General features: G+C 41.7%; 1 protein-coding gene across 2 annotated transcripts in view; it reads left to right on the top strand.

Annotated features, from left to right (window-relative positions):
• The window catches only part of sh2d3ca (SH2 domain containing 3Ca), a 74,712-nt gene that overhangs the window by 2,675 nt on the left and 57,890 nt on the right, over positions 1-14,147 (top strand). The window contains exons 2-4 of one of the 2 annotated variants that reach the window (XM_078161913.1): positions 229-501; positions 595-1,102; positions 8,217-8,256. In XM_078161913.1, coding sequence (XP_078018039.1) covers positions 229-501; positions 595-1,102; positions 8,217-8,256 — 821 coding nt within the window. Of the gene's footprint in view, positions 1-228; positions 502-594; positions 1,103-4,541; positions 4,574-8,216; positions 8,257-14,147 lie in introns of those variants that run through there. The other variant, XM_078161914.1, reaches the window with a different exon arrangement.

The following is a 14,147-nucleotide window of genomic DNA, read 5'->3' on the forward strand; positions in this document are numbered from 1 at the left end:
AAAACGCATTGAATGAGAAGGTGTGTCCAAACTTTTGGCCTGTACTGTATACATGTGTATATATATTGTGCAGCTTTAATCAGTTCATCTTCTTTAACTTCTTTTTGCTCCAACTTTTTAAAAAAAAATGAGGATGTTGAGCTGGCAGGTGGGCAAACACATGAACCAATGTCATGGACCTGTCATCACATAATGAGCTTTTTTTCCCCTGCTTGTTCCTGCCTCAAGGTTTGAAGTGGTTTGGTAGCCTCACCAACCTCTCCTTTCGCCGCTCCACTGAGAAATCAGACTCCAAGTCCTCTCCGTCCAAGTCTGGAGCTGGATATGTACCTGGAGATGTCTGTGGTGCAGCAGTCCTGGCTCCAGTTGTTGAGGCAACAATGGATGACATGGATGCCATGCGACCTCGCACTGCCAGCTATGTCCGCTCCAGTGAGAGCTACACACACATGGGCACACTGCCCCGGCTACTGATGAAGAAGAGAGACAAAGGCAATAAAGGTAAAGAAGCAGACGATATGAACAGCACCACAGACAACACTTTGCACCATGACAAACCTCTGATGTATATCTATGATGTCATTTCTTCTTTAGGAGGCTCCAGCAGCAATAAGAAAACTAAAGACAAGAGCATCAGCAGGAGTCAAAGCCAGCGACCTGCAGGGGACCAAGACCGTTCACCCCTGAGGCTCACAGCTGCCTCATCCAAAGCAGCCAGGGATGAAGCTGGAGCTAAAGCTGACACTGGGCTCACTAAAGACTGTCTCACTGATCCAAAGACCCAGCTGGGACCCACAGATCAAACTACTGCCACAAACACCCAAAACACCATCTCTGGACCTGTAGCTGTCAGGGAAGATGTGTCGCCATCTGGTGGCTCAAGTTCTGCACTCCAACCAGAGACTTCTGACAAGCAGGGCATCACCCAGACAGGTGCAGACTTAAACCCACATCCTCTCAGCCCAGGGAGTGATCAGACCAGGACTCATGAGGATGATGGGTTAGAGTCCAGGCCTGTGTCTGAACCAAAGGAGGAGGCTGAGAGCAGAGAGCTGACAGAGGGAGCGGACAGTGGAAACCAAAACTCTGACAGCACTCACAGGTGAGTCATTAAAAGAGAAAAGGTTAGTGACTGGGAGAATAGAGAGTGCCATAAATTTAAGTGCCGGCCCTGTTGACCCAGATTTGTTTGGTGTGCACAGAAGGCTGTTATCTAGCTTATGAAAGCTCTGATCAAACTAAGCAAAGGTCATAAAGAAAAACATGTCTGCACTTGTTTGAATCTATAAACTCATGATTGTAGGCTCTGTGTTTTAAGTATAAGTACAGTATTGTCAGCAAAATCTGCTCAGTAAAAGTACAATACGATACGATACGTTACAATACGATACGATACGATATGGAAATTCGTCTTGGACTCAGGAGCTGCAGTAAAGTATTGCTGCCTTACAGTAACAGTCCAGAAGAAATGAAGCATACACTATAAAAACATAAAAACACATACTACACATAACAGTAGGCCTATTGCACATCAGCCATTCATGTATTGCACGTAACAACAGAGCACCATAAGCAAAGCACAAAACACACCCCTAAATTATTATAAACATTATTTAAAATCTTAACTGGGGTTGGCACAAATTAATTTTAAAATTAAAATTTGAAGTACTTTTGAAAGTGCTGTTTCTGGCCTCCATGACATATGTAGTATTTACATTAATTTTGCCCCTTAGAGGTCCAGTGACCTCTCTTTTTCTAGAATGATCTTCATCCATTGTTTCAGGAGGTCCTTGTAGTGCGCCAATTCCAAAAGGACTATTTGTCCGTGGTATCTGTGGAGGAATACGTTTCTCATTCAGCTCAGTGTTGAGTGAAATAAAATGACAACAGTGGAAATACTCAACAAAGAAACAAGAGCCACATGATCACAAAATGTTACTATAAATCTATAGAACTTGATAACCCACCTCACTTGTGGTGCAGCATCCACACATATCTTATTGACAGCAAGAGGGAAACACTCCATGAAGCTCTTTCCTGCTGTCAAGACGCGAGCCACTCCCAGGCTGTCAGCCAGCTGGTGCAGATGTTGAGCCATACTTCCTTTAACTGCAATACAGTGGTGGCTGAGGAGGGATGAAGACAGGGGAATATAAGACACTATGTATTATTATTATTCTATTTAACTTCAATGCTTTTGCTGATGAAATGAATGCAGCCTCTTCTCTCGTCTTACCTCAGCCCTGTGTTCAACAGAACACACACAGTGTGACCATTGCTGCAGTTTTCTACCAGGGCGACCAGAGCACGATTAGCCTGTTGTTTGTGCCAATTTCGACCTGTTCCTTTTGCCTCTGGGTCCACGGCCTTCTTGAGGTGAACATACAGCTCAGCTATGGTGCTCACTGCTTTGCAGGCAACCGCTGAGCGTAGGTTGTTCACCTGTATAGCGACAATAAACAGCTTGCTTATAGATGCACATTAGAAAATGTGAATTCATGGGACAAAAACTGAAAAATATAGATACAAAAAGGAAAGTGTGTACAGTTTCTCCGCAATGAGAAGCAGACAGATGTCATGTAGATTGGTCTTCAGGGTGTCTGCATGGTGCTTAATCCTGTAGCCTATATTTAAATGTAAAGTATAATCAACCTTATAAAAGGTACTGTTAACAACATCTACTGGCTCCTCATCAAAGTTCAATAAAGTAGCTCTAGGCAGGGCGTATTGATGTGACATTGACAGGTTTCATATCAAACTAATTAGCTGCAGCATGACTGACTTAAGATCAAGCATCCATTGAGCTGGTATAACAGACTGCTCTGAGCTGTCAGTGTCTATACCAGTCATCTGAGGAGAACAGCTAGAAGCAGGGCTGGGCCGTCTTCTTGACCTTTTTACCATTTGTAGTGTTAGGGCTGCAGTTACCGGTTCTCTCCTTGCCAGCTCAAAAGCAAAACTCTCTTTGTTCACCTGTCTTCTCATTCAAAGCATTACCACAGCTATTATAATTCTTCACAGAAAACTATAAGAAACTCACACGTGCAGTTCACAGCTTACTCAGGATATGTGTAGAATGTACCTGCCACTGTCCCAGGTTGAGTCCCTCTTTTCTGGGCTTGTGGGTTGGAGCCATAGTGTCACTTGCCAAGATCAGCTATAAAAGCAGTAGCCACTTTAAGACCTTTATCACATCAGTTATTTCTGTGCTTCAGTGGTGCGCAGATTTTTTGGGGGGGGTTGGGGCTAGGAAGAAAACTGCACCTCTTTTGGGACAGACTGCATTGAACACTTATTGTTTAACCTCAGTGCAACATGTAGTGTTGGGTATAATGGAGTTTTTCAAAAGACAAGCAACCAACAGTTTAATTCATGCATGAATTATGACGGCTTGGTCAAGATTTTTTCCAAAGGGATTATATTCCTTACTAAAATATGAAGTTCATTTTTTTAAACATGCATTTTTCAAGGACTTTTCTACATGTCCATTCGGGCGGACAAGTTTTCAACGAGAAAGAAAAAGAAGAAATATAAACCAATAAAAAAAAATATATTAAGTTAAGCTTTTTTTTTTTTTTTTAATGTTGTTAAACTAGAGTGTTCACATATTTTGATGCACTCCAATACTGTTCAATGCCTGTGCAAAAGCGCTGAATCTTGCTTCTGACTCCTCAGCCTCTCTCCTCTCTTTCTACACCTCCCTCTGGTACCCTCCTCCCTCATTCAGCTCCCTCCTCTTGACTCCTCAGCCCCCACACACCTTAACCTGTTAAAAGATATATATTTTTCCAGTGAACATTTTCTACAAAAATACAAAAATCTTGTCAAAATATTATTATCACAAAAATTGCAAGTTACATTCTAATAACATATGTCAATTTATTTACAGCAGAAAAAGCTGCAGATGATGCACAAGGTTGCAGTAATGGTATTAAATTAAAGTAAAATTTACTAACTTTATTACTTCTTAGACGTTACTTGATGTTTACGAATTCTATTAACCTACCGGGGTCTACTACTATAGTAGGTCTGGCGATAAATTCCTGAGCTGCACAACATTTCCTGCATTCCGTCGGCCATCTTGGTTTTCAAAGATTTGTGTTGCACTTACAACACCTGCCCAGTGGGTGGCAGTGTATGGCAAGATGCACAGGGGTGCACTGTAGTGGCTTACATGCAACTATAGCATCAAAGCCCATGCAAATACAAGAAAATGGCTGTCTCCTGTAGTGACCACTATGCATGGAAGGGTTGAGCAGAGGTTTTAGATAAAGGGCTTTTTTTCTATTTTGGCACCTTTAAGTTTATTAAAATGACCATGCAGTAAATGTTGGCCTGGTTATATCCGAGCACTGACAAACTGCGCACATTGCTGAGGGAGTAGAGGACCTGTAGGTCAGCAGCGGAGCAGCAGTACATATTTAAAGACATGTCGATCCGCCCATGCTCAGTGCGTAAACCAGGGGGCGCAAATCGGTTTAAATTGCGTGGACCCACCAGGGAAGTCGGGCATCTTACAGTGTTTGTGCTGACTTTGCTGTGGACAGGACTTGCCTGAGGCGATGGGTGTGAGGTGAGACGATAACAGGATTCATTACTTCACTTTTTAAAGGCAGCAGGTGATATCGATCGCTTTTATTGATCAGATGCCGCTGGAAAGCTGCCGCGCTGTTGTTGCTCTGATGTTTTCTTATTTTGCATTGATTTGTTCTGACACACGGGAGACCGGACATAAATAAGCCCTTTTGTGTGCTCATTGTGTGCGTTTCATACTGCTGTAGTTGGTTTATAAACAAAGGCAAACTTTACTGAGGAGTTTGAGGGAGGATGTTGTGCAGCTCCTCTTCTCAGCAGTGCAGAGTGCATTGTCTCGCAGCTTTCCCATGACATGCCAATGTCTCCCTGCCTCCAATATTCCATGCATGATAGCGGAGCGTATCATGTTACAGTGGGATTTAAAGCGTGTGTGTGCATGTGTGGTTGCAGTTGTGCTGGCGTGCATGGGCGCGCATGTGCGAGCGTGCAGCATCAGCCCATTAGTTCAGGCCAGGGACCGTGGGAAATATGGCTCTATGGTGTAGTGTAAGTTCAGTATGGGCACATCAAAGAACTCTTCAGCCCTAAATCACTCGTCCTCCTGTCCCTCAGCTTCACTGTCCTTTTCCCTCCCCTGTTCTTATTCTCACCAAAGTGCAGGTCTTCACTTCTTTGGTGCTTTTCTGGAGAACCAATTTCACTTAATTCTCAGGCTGTGTTGGTGGTGCCTTCGGGGGCTGGTAAGATTTGGCTTTGAAATGAAATTATGGCATGGTGTCCGTGGGATTGTGAAGTCAACTGGCATAATCATGTGTTTTGTTCTTTTGCCTCAGTGTCCCTCAGGGGCCGGAGCATGTCAGCTGCTTTGTTGGGCACTCATTTGCATGTTTAACTGCAGTTAAAACAATTAGTGGATGAAGTGATTAATCGATCAGCAGATAAGTAATCAGCAGCAGATTCATAATTTCACTGTGTTTTTCAAGCAAACATGTCAAACATTTGCTGGTTTCAGCATTTCAAACATGATGATTTGATGCTTTCTGTTGTCACATGACATTAAACTAAATATCCTTTGGTGGTGGAGTGTAAAACAAGAGTTTCAGTTTTTGTGATGGGCATTTTCACTTTTTTTAAGCATTTTATTGACAAGATGATTACGTGATTTATCACGAAACTAACCTGAAGATGAATTGATATTGAAGTCCCAGTCACAGCCAATATTGAGTCAGTTTTACTTACATAGCCCAAAATTAGAGCTTCCTGCAGGAGGGCTTTGTAGTTTCTACTTCTGACAACCTCTGTTCTTACATCCTTGAATCAGATGCTGTTGCTGCTTGTAAAGAGTAGTAGCACTATTAGAATTACAGTAGAAACAGGGTTTTAAAATTAAGTCAGTCAAATGCGATATCAAGGTCATATAGTAATATTGACATTAATAAAATAAAATGATTTGATACATAATAATCCTGAGCATTTGAAATACTCACTTCCCACACTATCGATAGACCAGCACCAGCTACGCTTGCACTCTTCTCTCCTATTGTTAATATCACTTTGCTGTTCTCTGCTACTAACCAAGACACGAAGAATCATCATTGTCATAGAATTGAGCATAGCGTTAGTTCTGGCAGGACACGATGTCCAGCTCAGCTCACATCCCAGCTACATCAGCTGATCTCAAACAGCCCAATCAACTGATGGAGCAGCTGATTGATGGAAGGGAGTGCTCAAAGTGCAGAAAATAATAAAAAGTGAATAAAAGCAGCAGCAAACTTTTAAGTCCTTTACTATCATCAGTGCTACTGACATGAGTGCTTCACAGAGCAGATATAGACACAGACAGATTACTACCAGGTCTGATCAATCAGTCAGGTGGGGCCACTAATTAGATGAGATCAACTCTGAGGAGCAGAGGCACCAATGTATTAGTGTTTGAGGATGTTGTGATTTGTACAACATTTTTTACTTTGAGCACCTTTTTGTGCACAGATGTTATAAATAAACTGACTTTTCTTTTTTTGCATTGATCTCAGCCTGTGAACCTTTTACGTGGCTGTCCAGCCCAGTTGTATTGGTCTGCAGGTATCTCCTCTGCCATCCTTTCTTGGTTGTCCGTTGTACTGACGCACCCGAGATAAACGTTTTGTTGCCCTAGTAGGCGCAGTTTCACAGCAGCCCTAAGACTTTACTGCAATTATCAAATTACAAGTGGTTTGCACATGATTATGTGGGGAAATAGATTTTGCATCTTCAATATTTAATGTTTATCCAAATGTGCTTTGCAGGAATGGTTTGAATCATTTAACTTTCATATGTGAAATTAAAGCATAAAAGTATAAACACTCTGCATGTTTATAAGTGTTTGAACCACCGCTAGTATAACTGACATTGACTTCAGCTCTACTGTAGTGTAGAGCTGCAACCATTAATCAGTTAATCAATTGGTTTATCTTAAACTGATTAATTGACTATGAAATTCCTTTTTTAAAAAAAAGTCTAAATTGTCTGGGTCCAGACAAGCAGCCGGGCTTCACAAGACGGTACAACTCAACATGCCCTCCCAGAACAGGAAAGAGAAAAAGAAAAAACACTAAAGGGCCCCCTCACGATGTTTGTTGCTCACAGATTAACACACACTCTGTGTAAACAGTGAACTAAGGCAGGATAATAAACAAAATATTTAACCAAGGGTAAGAAAATGAAATTAAATTATCCCCTGCTGGAGATGCCTCATGCATGAAATTTTCATTAAGTTTATGATGTTGAATATTTCTAGGGCGCAACAGAACAAGACATTTGAGGACATCATCTTGGGTTTTGCCTGGAAAACACTGGCTGCCATTTTTCATCATTATCTGACATGTTATAAACCAAACAACTCATTTATTAATAGAAAATAATCGACATCATTAGATGCAAAGCCTCATGTATGACTGCTATGCGTTTCTCTTTAAAGCTCAGTCACATTCTTCTCTGAATAAAAGCTGATGCAATCAGTGCAAATGATGGAGGCAAAGACTTAACATCTGTACAACCTTTTCTTTTAAGTTGAAGCACAGGAGCAGTTTGGGAAAAGAACGTAGAGCTCCTCCGCCGTGGGACCTTTTAACATTCCCGAGCCTGCTGCCACAAAGGGGCCCTTTGATCTGGCCTCTCTGTGGTCATGTGTAACACGGCTTTGCTCTGGGCCCTGTGAGACCCATCATGCAATTGGGAGCTGCGCTGATTGATCTTAAAACTTGTCCGGGAGTGTAATTGCCCCTTTTAGCTCGCACTCGCTCTGTATCACAAAGTACCCACGGTACGGCTCCCAGGACTGCTGCGCAGCGGGGGTTTTGACACATGATCCGGATGCAGCGTGAGTGTAAAAGTGTGAGTTACGGTGCCCAAGAGATTTGAGAGGCGAGTTCCATATTCAGTAACCTTAGATGCTCAGTGGGGTTTGTTATCTATGCGTTTGCCATGAACCTGGACTGCAACAACATTTTACTCACTGGAGAAGTGGGTCATGGGAATACAGGCAGGTTTTTTTCTCTGTGGTAACATGCAGTGCACCTGTTACAAGCACAGATCAAACACAGAAGCATGTGCACATGTTTCTGACAGAGGTTTACAGACGTTTATCTGTTATTTTGTTGCCTAACATCTCCCTTCTTTCATCTCTCTTCGTGTTTCTGCAGCCACATGGAGCCAGCAGAGAGCCAGGCGGAATATGTGCAGGTAAGTCTGCTCTGTCCAGGTGTGTGTGCATCTGTACGTGCCCTTGTCCTGCCCTTGAATGTGTGTGTGGTTGCACCAACTTATGTGCTGTGTGTGTGTTTTCTTGCTCCATGAAAAAAGGTTTCTCATTTCATCGCCCTGTGTTTTTCTGTCAGTGACACACATGCACACATGTAATGCCCGAGATGCCGATAGATAGGAGTTTTAGTTTTTAACCTCCACCATCAACCCAGCTTGAGTTTCCTCCTCTCCCCCATATTATTGAATTAGATTTTTTTAATGTGAGCTCTCAGATGTAATTGTGGCTGCTTATTAGCCCTTAGTCTTCAACAGTTGTGCTCATTTCAGCAGGCTCGCTCTGCCTTTAGCCTAATTCAGTCTGCCATTTAGCTAATTGAATTAGGAGTGAAGCAGTGCTAATGTCAGCACTGTGCGGCCAGCGTGCAGTCTGTGCTGCAGCCAGTAGGTGGGGCCATAGCCTCGGTTTGTGAGCTCAGTAAAGCTCAGAGAGCATGTGAAGATGTTTCTTGACCTTGGACATGGATGATAGGGATTTGTACATCCTAGATCGCACAAACACACCTTAATGCAGATGCTGGACTTTTATAGCAAACGTGGAGAGTGTGAGTAAAGAAAGTGAAGAAAGGAAGGAAGAGCAAGAGACAAGGGAAGAGAAGTGAACTGCTGAGCACTTGGGATATGTTTTTGTATTGATTATCCATCAGAGGCGGGTGGTAAAAGCCTTCTCCTATGACCCTGACCTGTCTTCCTTTTGTAAAACAAATACATCCAACTTCCTCTGACCACAACAAATTGACTATAGTTAAATCCCACCGTACTGCCTCCTTTGTCAGGATTATAATGTTGGAAGCAGAGCAACAGCAAATAGGCAACGGGGGACGAGTGAGTGGAGAAACATTTCAAATGCAGATTCTTCTGTGCACTAGAGTCACTGAATGGTTTAGTGAGTATGAAAATGAGGTGAATAAAATGCTACAGCTTTTACAGTCACCAGATCTCGACCCAGCTGAACATATATGGAAGATTCTGGACCAACGTATAAGATAATGTTCTCCACTATCTTCACCAAAAGACCAAATTATATAATATAGACTCAAACATTCAAATGACTGTCTATAAGCTGTATGTCCTTTTGTTATGTCTGGCCACATAGGTCTCTTTTGATCTCAGTGAGATAAAGGTTGTATATATAAATGCGGCATTATCGAATATCTTGTGGAGGAATGGTGTTCATCCCTTAAAAAGAGTTCCCCAGACTTGGCAAGGAGCATTGGAGCTATTCTTGAGGCTACTGAGACACTTCATGTTGGTTTTTCCTTTAATTTATCACCCATCTGTACTGCACTACAAAGGCTGACTGCAGTACAGTTTGGGTCAAAATGGAGTTATGACTTAATTTAAACCTCTGGATATCTGTTATATCCTGTGACAAAATTTCCTTGTTCTGTTCTCGAGAAAATAGGGTGTAAAAATCCAACCAAAACCCAAGACAAACTGTGGCAAATGTAGTTACTGCACTCTGGATTCTAGGGATTTGGGATTCTTTCAGGCCAAGGAAAATCACAGTAAGCGTATTACAGTGAAAAGTGACGTAAGAATGAGGATGATGCCAACAACAAAATAACTTATAACATCACAATGACCTAAAAATAATTGATGATGGTGACGATAATGATGTCAAATAATCTCAGTTAGGTCAAACTTGACAGACATGAATATTACAACAAAATAATACCTGAGGGTGTGTTAACATTTCCCTCTGTTACTCTTTTTAAAACAGACACAAATACAAATTGAATGTAGTAAGAAATGAAAACAGTTTCCTCATGCTGAAAAAGATAAGACACTAAAATTGTAGTCATTGCACTTTGCCCTGGCATTACGCACACAGCTATTTAAGGTAACAGTGGGAGCACAGTATAACTACAATTACTTTACATTTTTTGGGTCATAGGTCAAATCATTGATAATGTCATTTAAACATAAAAATGACTTTATGAAAACCTATTTGATAAGTGCATTACCACGTTTCTACCTATGACACATTTGTCTGCACAATTCAAAAAAAAACTTTGAAGCCATATTTGTTTCAGTCTTATCGTAGTTCCTGCAGTTGGCCTGTGTGGGGCAGTGTAGTACACTTCTGTAACACTTTGCTTGCCTCATTAAGGCCAATAGGTTGTTTTTAACCTGAAACATTTTAATTACAGTTACAGATATAATCAGAGAGTTTGGATTACAGATGGAAAATCAGCATTTTTTGTATCAGTCTCTCATAATTGCGAATATAGGCTTGTTTTAATGCTGCGTTTATACACAGCTGTTTAGTGTTAGTATAGCTAAAGTGGTAAGCCACCCACGACCTCATGCACCTCGCTTCATCACCAATTTACTTCGTATATTAAAGCCTAAACAACTTGTTTAATATGTGGCTGTCTGCTCTTCCCCCCCCCAAAAGGTTGGTGTTTTATTTTATAAAGGCGTATTAATTTTTTAGTATGTGTGACATGGGCTTTATTTCAGGAAGGTGACCCACCTCTGCTATAAAACACTTTGCACCACAGGCCACCAAGACGTCCCATGACGAGTACTTAATACCATTAAAACCACTCTCATGCTGACACCAGATAAATGTTGCTTAACTTCTTTTGGTTCTGAAGTTTTTTAATTTTATATAAGCTTCACAAATGACTGCTTTTAACATTAATTTTCACGTTATTTCATGCATGTAATAGTGACTGAACACGCAACAAGTATTCATTCAGATTTTAAAGGCAAGAACTGAAGTACTGTTTTCTGTTTTACACCTCAACTCATCTGTTTTTTTCATATTCATTCATACATGTTTTGTCACCCAAAGTAGTTCCTTCTTTCCTGTTCTTGCTCTCAAGCACCACAACAGCCCCTCCCACCCCCACCCACCGCCCCACCCATTCCCTGAAAGCTGCCAGCAGTCCCTCCATCTCCTTCCATTTCCCTGAAACATTTATGACAGCTGATGTTTAAATCAGGAGTTGGTCACAGTGTTCCCTGTTATAATGGGAAAGACCAGGCCAATGACTCTCCCCCGGTTTGTTACATGTGCACGCACACACACGTGTACATTTATTTACTCACATACACTCACATAGAATCACACATACATAAAATGAGACAAAGTGAGACAGAGGTAAAGACAGACAAACCGATTTGGTCTGAATACACTCAAAGAAAACAAGCAATCAGTAAGAAAAATCCTGAAACACTGAGGTCAAGTTATTCATCTTTCAGGCTTTATCATAAAATATCTATCATCATTAATTTTTCATGTGGATGCACGGCTGGTCAAGCAACATCGACAGCTTTTGTTTGTGTGACTTTAAGTGTAAAAACAGGCCGTGTCCTACCGTGTTAATCAGAAGTGTTCAGTCTAAGTTTGAGCTTGTTTTGAAATAGTGTTTATGACGTTGATGTATGTGGCTCCATGACTGTGTGCGTTTGTTTTTGCCTGCGGCCCAGCCCTGCTTTGTCTACCAGCCTTTTTAGTGGTTTGGTTTGGTGCTATTTTGACGGGAGGAGCAGGAGGGGGGAGGTGGAGCGGGTCGCATCATGTGAGGTTTATTAACACACGTCTGGCACTAGAGTCACAATGGTGCTCTAAAGAAAAATCTGTGTGTGTGTGTGTGTGTGTGTGTGTGTGTGTGTGTGTGTGTGAAGGGGCTCAGCTGTATCTGCGCAATACTGCATGTGTGATTATGCGAATGGTTTGAATTTTCAAAATCTGTATGTGTCTGTGTGCCGCCTGATTAAATTAAGGCAGTGCCCTGTGGGTGCATGTTCGTGTTTGTGTGTGTGTGTGACAGTTACAGTAGATGAATTAATGTGGCGCCTCTGTAAATGAGAGGGGGTGTAAACTGTCAAGGCTGGCCCTCGGTTACACACCCCTGGAAAGTCTCCAGTTACTGTTCCTGTGCAGACAGACTGACAAAGACTCAGAGTACAGACACACGTCTGCACACACTTACAGTTCACACACTGTGTTTACGTCTCGCATTATTTACATAAATCAGTTTATTTAGGTCACTGAAGAGAAAAGGGCCCAGATATGCACAATATCTTTTTATGGCACATCTGTGAAGTCTGACTCGGATAAAATAACAGAATCACCTTAAAATGCAGTGAAGTACAGTACAATACCCTGCAGTAAATACCAGTTTGGTGAAACCCACAATATTCAGAGTGACATGATAAGAGTTTTCCATTGCTACACGTATAATTTTTTCAAGTGTTTGCAGCTGACCAGCAATTTAAGCCAATAATGACAATTTTAGCAGGTAGTGTGTGCCAAGACTGTCATCTGATCTGAGCATATTAGCATGCTAACATTAGCACCACAGTGGGGACTGCCCATCGTTGCAATGGCTCAAATTTCCGAAGCCCTATTAGTTAAAAAAATGTGCCACTGGAGCCAAAGCCCATTTCTCTGACAGCCCGTTTTTCCAAAAACAAATGCCCATTGCTCCAGAGTCCCGTTTCTCAAAAAATACACCCTCCCTGCAGTGAGACAACCTAAGTGACAGAAAAAAAATGTTCACATTGGATGTGTCTGTAAACTGCAGATGTGTTACATTTGTCAACAACACTGTGCTGAAGGTGTGGTTAAGTTTAGGCACAAAAACCACTTGATTATGGTGAGGAAAAATTGTGTTTTGGCATAAAACACCCATGTTTGGTGGCACAAAAGTTGCTGGAAAAGCAGGGACAAGTTGGTAAAAAAAAACACCAGAGTTCGGCAGCTCAAATGCTGCTGGGAAACGCTCCAAAGGGTCGCTAAAAACCCCCAGGATCGGTGGCTAAAACCTCGCTGGGAAACACAGCGAAGTGTTGGTAAAAACACCCAGGATCGGTAGCTCAAATGACACTGGGAAACATCACGAAGGGTCAATAAAACACCAAGGATTATTGGCTCAAATGCCGTTCTGCAATGCTGCAAAGGGTCGGTTAAACCATTTACAGATTTTGGTCCAGTGGAACATTTTTAAGACTAGCAGGGCTTCGGAATTTTGGGTCATTGGAGCGTCAACATCATGATGGCCTCAAGGAAAAGTCAGGTTCATTGAAGTCAGTAGGCTTCATCCTCAGAGGACCATGAATATCAGTAACGAATTTTGTGGCAATCAGTCTGCTGTATTAAATATTGATATATATTATATTTTTATTTTGGATAAGTGAATTCTTTGACCTGCTGATGGCACCAGAGAAAGACTCAGAGGATCACCAACATCAGTAGGATTCATCCTCTGGGCACCATAGTTATCTTTGCCACATTTACCATATCCAGTAGTTGTTGAAGTATTTCAGTCTAGACTAAAAAAGGCGGACCGAATGACTGACATCACCATTCTTGAAGCCTCAAGTTAGAACTGCTGACTATATGCAAGCACACTTTGCTAATTGGTTTTCAACTTTAAATGGCACATTGTCTAACTGCCTTTTGTAATTATGATTTACAGTACAGTGGTCGCTGCCCGCTGCATCAGTCATAAAACACTGAAAAAATATGCAATGCTATAAAGAGAAAAGTCTCAAAAAAAGAGGACCAGTGGTCACAAGCTCACCACCAGCATCACTACCTGAAAGACACCTTATTGAATCTTAGCTTCACAAACGGCAGCCTCGAAAATAGCGCCTTTTGAGAGTCTCAGAAAAAAAGCTCTGATATTTACTGAAGGACTTTGTTATTCTCAGGTGCTTCTTTTATTTTGTCCACCCTCTTCAAGGTCAGCACGCTCATGCCACTAAGCTGTACACAAGGCAGAGAATGAGGACACATTGATCTCTGTAAGACAGTATTACACACTGCTTTATTCACGCTGAGGATGTGTCTAGTT

Source organism: Epinephelus lanceolatus, chromosome 19 (genome assembly GCF_041903045.1).
Source record: "Epinephelus lanceolatus isolate andai-2023 chromosome 19, ASM4190304v1, whole genome shotgun sequence".
In the NCBI taxonomy this organism is placed as follows: Eukaryota; Metazoa; Chordata; class Actinopteri; order Perciformes; family Serranidae; genus Epinephelus; species Epinephelus lanceolatus.